The 6,523-nt window shown below is 38.0% G+C and overlaps 1 protein-coding gene across 1 annotated transcript; it reads right to left on the bottom strand.

The window, feature by feature from the left end:
• Positions 1-574: 574 nt before the first annotated feature.
• LOC130169281 (uncharacterized) lies at positions 575-2,756 on the bottom strand. Its single transcript, XM_056375861.1, has 2 exons — positions 2,559-2,756; positions 575-2,221 (listed from the first exon to the last, which is right to left on the bottom strand). The coding sequence occupies exons 1-2, from the start codon at positions 2,622-2,624 to the stop codon at positions 575-577; spliced, it is 1,713 nt and encodes a 570-aa protein (XP_056231836.1). The 5' UTR covers positions 2,625-2,756.
• Positions 2,757-6,523: the final 3,767 nt, after the last annotated feature.

Raw genomic sequence — 6,523 nt, 5'->3', positions numbered from 1 at the left:
GAAACAGGTCTATTAACTTTTTGTGTGTAATCATTGTAACTCTCTGAGAATACCTCTCTCTGTGAACTGTCTTCATTTATCTTGAATTGTTCTGCAATGTCAGCCATTGATTCTTCTACAGTTTTGCCAGCAACGGTTGGCTCCCATGTTATGAACAATTCATATTCCTTTTCTAGAACGCCTTTGAGGTCAAGCCATAATTTACGCAACTTTCTTTCATATTGAGCTTCTTTTTTTTACATTTTTCAGTTTGCTGGAACCTTGAGGTGTTGCTGAGCCACTAAATCCACGGCTGTTTAGATCAATCCAACTTCCTCCTCTTGCCATTGGGTGGTCTTTCACAAAGAAATTGAGTCCTTTCTCTCGGATATTGTTGTTTTCATTTACGACCATATCCAGAGCCATGAGAATCAGAGGAAACGTCCGGAAATTTCTAGCAGATTCACAAATAACTGATGCAGTGAAATATGTGGTGTACCAGGCCTCAGTGGACAGAGATTGGGCAGTTGTGTGCTCTCCAAGAAAAATATTTCTTACAAACTCAGCATATCGCTCTTTTGGGTTTTCTATATTTTTATGAAGAATGATGTCTTTCATATATCTGTATACTCCCCTTAACTTCATTAATTTTTTCCTCCTTTCCCATTTGATTATTGTCAAGCTTTTTTCCAACCGGATAGACATATAGAGTTTTAGGATTGACCAAATATATCCAGTCATTGACCATCAGGTATGTCACCCCTTCTTCTCCAGTCTTTGCGTAGTGACGGATCACATTTCTAACATCTTGTCCTGATTTAATCTCATAACACTCCTTTAGAATATCCTTTAGTTGCTGCTCATCCTCGATCCACTTTACTGTATCAGTCATCTCTTTCTGGTCTTTTATTACAAATTTTTCCTTAATCTGTTGGAGGTTGTTGAAGTTGACTTTATTGGGAAGGGGTTGGTCTGACTTAAAGAATGCCCAGGTCAAGGCCTCAAGTGTATAAATCGCAACTTCCCTAATATATATATCTGAGTCAAATTTTTGGTACACATTCTGGTCAACAAATGTCCTTGGCTCTTTTGGCCAGCTGTTTCTGTAGGTCGGATTTTCGTCCATTAGAACATTTCTTTCATTGGTAAAAACTGGCTCTCCTCTACTGCCAGGCTCATTTCTAATAATCACGTTTCCGTTCCTATCAAGGGTTGCCACCACTTTCTTGCTGTCATCTTTGTGTCGCCATTGCACCCCGTCTAGAGAGACTTCTTGGGTAATCTTCTGTCCTGTGTGCATGACCTGGATCACAGTATTACTCAAGTGCAGCTCTGTCTTGATATTGATTTTATGAAGCTCTCTCAGCATGGTTTCTACAAATGTTTTATCTGATCCGACCTCACATGCCACCACACGTATTGTTTTGATTGTATTGCGGACTCTGAAGGTCTTTGCAATGCTTTTGGCCACATCTTGGGCTGTGTGCCCTGCCAGCCTCATCTCTCCTGAACTGTCTCTGACTCCATGACCTACCAGCACCAGTCTGCTGTCCTCTGACAGTGGCACAGAGTCTCCGTGGATCAGTTTTGGTCTTTGGTTTTTATCAAGAACGTAGATGGAGCTAACTGTTGGATGCTTCTCATAAAGATAAGCAGCAGCTTTTCTTACTGCAGGGTCATCTTGCATCATGAGGATCTGCTGGTCTTCGTACTGTGTGGTGTGATCTACGGGTCTTTGTGGAATTCGGTAACTGGAAACTGAGTCATGTTGATCCATAACCTGGTAAATCTGATGATTCTCCTGGTTAGTTTCTAAGACTGCTTTGTTTCCACGGACCATCAACACTCGAATGAAGTTATACTGGAAGTGTCTGGTTGTGTTTCCATCAAGGGAGAACACTGGTGCAGCTTCCAGTGATGGTTTCAAAACCAGCTCTGCAAGTGATGATCCAGAAAGCCCAGACACAGTTTGTCCATCGTCTGAAACTCTTCCAAATATTTTCACTACAGTATAGCTGTCTGCTTCAGGTAAACATGATTCATTGTACAGGCATTCTTTGCTGACTATTAGTGAGTAATGAGGATCCATGCTGTATTCCTGTTGGACTCTGTCATTCGTTGACTTTTCTTGGTCAGTCATGACCAGAAGTTTTTGGTTGTAGCTGTGCGAGATCTCAGATGCACCTAGGAGTCGATCTTGTATCTTCTGTTCATCAACAGATGCCAAGAAGGTGTCAAAGTCCTGGAGAATAAAAGACAGATCAAGATAAAACGACAGATTTTGATATAGATAACTTTATCATAGATAAGTGAGAAAGCATGAATGTCCATGTAGTTGTCTTAATCTCTTCCTCACATCCCACAACTGTGAGAAAATACATTGTTGAACTGTAGTGGTACAACTTTTATTTTATTTTTCTGTGAGCGCATTTAAGCAAGATGTTTTATCTCATTCCATTTTATTGGATATATGTCTTTTAATAACTGCATTTATTAATTAAACTGACTGATTTTGCTTGACTGGGTTTAGTTCCTCTAAACTCAATGCTGATTCCCATCTTCTTTTAAAATCCACCAACCTGTTTCATTTGATTGACACAGGCTGTGAAATTCTGACAGTCCTGAAACGCATCCAGCAAACTCATTGTGTTTTGGTTAATGTCCACCCTAAAAGAACATTAACATGTTTATGTCACATAGGGGTAAACAGTAATCACATAAATTAATTAAAACCAGATGAAGACAACTTGAAAAATGAATGTCTGATATAAACATGAACGCCCCATTAGTATCAGTATAAGAATAAATTGAAAAATATTTTTCGAATCTGTAGCAAGGCGTCAGACTGTCTTTTCTGTAGCATCTTAGTCTCAAAACAGATTTCATTTGTACAAAAAGGTCAATCCACATTGACTCTGAGGGACATGATGATATTCAAGATAAAAAATAAAAAAAAACCTCACAAACACTTGACAGTTATTGTCAGGTCATACCTTTATGTGATGTGACTATTAGCTTCCATCCTATACCACAACAAATGGCCAAAACTAACCAGATCCATCCCATGCCCCAGACCTTTACTAGTGTTCCCAGACCTAGTGACAATTCTGCATCATTTAACTTGAGTCAAAATAAAGAATGAAGGATAGCACAGTAGTTTTGACTCAAATACATCCTGGTAAATATGCTGATAAGTTAACAATGAAGAGGCAAAAGAAAAATGTCAATACATTTTCAGTATATTTCATTAATCTTAAAATAATATCAATTTAGTAGTAGAAGAAAATTAATTTTAATAAATAATTTCACAAAATGTAACATTTTAAAAAGCAACCCTGAAACAATTCGATCAATTAATCAATCAATTAATGAATGTTATATAGACCTGCAACAAGTGATTCTCTTCATAATTGAAGAATCTGGAGATAATTTATTCTGCCGATTTACTGAACATCACAATTTCCCAATGCCCAGGCCGATTATCAAATGTTTTGTTTTGTCTGACTGTCTGACCCCCAAAAATATTCAGTCATAGCAACAACACAGCATAAATACCTCCTTACCTCCTAATGGATCTCTCAGTTCTGGCCCCATTCATGGATGTGTTCCTAAGATGAAATACAGTCATCATTACTTTTTCAATGCACATTGCTTTCGTTCCTGACATTAGCTGATCACAGATATATTGGAGTATATGTTGGTTGAGTATAAATTGATGTCAGCCTTAAGTCTTGTATTGATCAGGCTGTACTTTACACTCAAATCCAGTACTAAGATGGTCACTTTGGGTTCTGGGTCCTAAACAAGTGGTAAACTGTCATAAAATTTAAAGCAACATTAACCAACTATTTTACCTTATTAATCATTTTTATAGGACACTGACTTGTAAGAGGGAGAATGCTGCCTCTTTTCGCACAGTGTAACTTTGCTGAGCAGGTGTGGTCTCTTGCAAGAAGTGCCTAAGTGAGCTTCTGTCAGAACTGCCAGAATCAGGCCCAGCAAGTTCAAGAGTAATGCCGAATTGTAGATCAGTTAGAAAGACTTAGAACTCATTCACAATCAGCATTCATCTCTGATATTCAGCGACGAAATATCAAGAACTATAAATGGAGTTTGGCTTGTTTGTCACAGCATTACATTTCCAGATTGGGATGCTGTGGATCATGAGGAGTATACACCGCTCTACGGTCAAACCAACAGAATTAATTAGCACCTGTGGCTGCAGAGGTCGCTGTTGCTCAGCAGAAGTTACACATTGTTGCTTTAACATAATTTCAATATGTCAACAATGGAACCACAGTTTAATTACTATAATTATTATTATTATTATTATTGTAAAAAATGAATTTTTACTAATAAAATTGAATGTGTTACTCTAATAAAATAATACTATGTTTATACTTTGAGAGCTTTGACAGAGACAGTCAGGAAATACAAAATCTAAGCAACTAAAAACAAACTGTCCCAGAGCCTTAACAGCTGCAGACATTGTCCCAGATACCTGTGGTGTGAAGGCTCCTTCAGCCTTTCATGAAACATGTTTTGAGGCAGTCCTCTGAGGCGGTGCAGTGCAGCGATGTCTGGGCCGAGCTGCTGCCACTCTTCCTCTCTCACCTCTGAAGTTGAAGCAAACGTCACATTTAATGATCCACAGGATCAGCTGCAGGTTTTTCTTATGCTCATTCTTACTGACTGACGTCTGCAGTAAAACCCAACAGAGACGCCAGTTAGTGTTTGCTGTTATTAAAGCACACTCACTGTTACTGTCGTGGATCAAATGAAAGAAAAGACATAAATTAATTTAGTGTGTGATTAATGTTATCTGAGTTATAATGTGTCTTGACAGTTTTGCTCTCTTACTGTGGTAAAAGTAAAAGAAGGAAGTTCAGAATTCAAATCAATAAAAATCACTTCTGTTAAACGGCCTGTAGGGGGAGCTCTTGTGCTGGTCTGTGCCTCAGTCACTGATTCACTGAGTTGAGTGAGAGACAGTTGCTGTTCTGATTTCACACAAGTTGTGTCTTCCCTATTCAGAGTTGTAGTGTTACCATAGTAACCACAGGTATTGCCAAATCAACCAGGACTGAGTCTTAAGGGTCACAACTTTAAAGACGTAGAACAGAGTCTGAACCTGAGCTTCGTTAAAATGTCAAATGTTTCTTACTAAACGGTTCAGTGAGGATGACGAGGCTGAAGAGGATCAGGAGCCTCAGTCTCCACCGGCTCTGCCTCCGACCTGCCATCACGCTGCAAAACATCACACACAGAGACACACACAGGACTGAGTCACACACCGAGCCTTTACAATTAATACTCCAGTTTTACAACATCTGTTAAGTCTCGTCCGTTAGTGGCATGCCTATAGAAAATCATCAAACACATTTGAAATAGTTAATTTATTGAAGTTGAAATCAAAACCAGAACTTCAGAGTCCAGGACCTCAAACAACCACTAAACATATTTCCATTAAACATAATGAGGAACACTGAGAAACTCAGAGTTCACCTGCTTTTATGAAATATGTTCTAGTTACAGTTAATAACACAAACTGTACACACACTTAAAATTTCAGTTTGTTTGGTCTGATGGAACTTACCCAGATGTGACCCAGGTCCTGTGCAGTCTGAAAGACATGTAAGAAGTGAAAGTACAGAGCGCTTTATAAATAATCGTTTGTGCTCTTCAGTCACAGCAGTCTCCACCTACTCCAGTATTACTGGACAGTTGTGTTCTTAGAAACACCAGATTTCTATGAAGCTTTTATTATAGTCTTTCTTTTTACTTCCCCTTTCCTCTTTCTTCATCCACTCCGGGAACTCAGGCCAGGACAAATGTTGTAAACCTGAAACAACACTTTATTTTAACTCCACTGTCTTTGTTACCAGACCTCTCTTGTGAAATGACATTTTTAATATGATATGCTGATCACACTGATAAGCTTACAAAAAAAGCTTGTAATTCATTCTGTACATCACAAATAAACACACCTACAAATCAGGTTTGGCATCATGAATACAGTCCAACAAATAATGAACCTCAAGCACTGGAGAAATATTCAATTCCTGGCACCAGCACATAGTTAAAAATACCATAGTCTGACACAGAACCTCTTCCCCTTCAAAAAATGAAATGTCACAAGGGAACAATATATAGATCCAGTAGAGGAATTAGTATTCAGACCCTTTAACTAAGTCAAAGTACTAACACCATACTGTGGAAATACTTTTACAAGTAAAAGTCCTAAAAATAAACTGTATAAATGTCCCCTGTGACTGTTTAACTATTCTACATTATATCTATATCTATATATATGTTATTTCTGCTGATTGCTATAATATATATATATATATGCTATATTGTCTGACATTGTGCAGCATACCACACTTTCAGAGCCCTGTAGGTGTTATGAAGAAATGCTTTTCATACATCTGTCTCGCAAATGTAATAATTTGCGCATTCTGAAAAAGCTGTTGTTTGTTTATAAAAATAATGTTGAAAAATGTATTATTCAGTCTAATATGCTACAAAAACAATGTTGTATCAT

The sequence above is a fragment of the Seriola aureovittata genome, chromosome 5, assembly GCF_021018895.1.
Source record: "Seriola aureovittata isolate HTS-2021-v1 ecotype China chromosome 5, ASM2101889v1, whole genome shotgun sequence".
In the NCBI taxonomy this organism is placed as follows: domain Eukaryota; kingdom Metazoa; phylum Chordata; class Actinopteri; order Carangiformes; family Carangidae; genus Seriola; species Seriola aureovittata.
The sequence above is the reverse complement of the archived record's forward strand: the minus strand, read 5'-3'. Positions and strand labels throughout refer to the sequence as shown.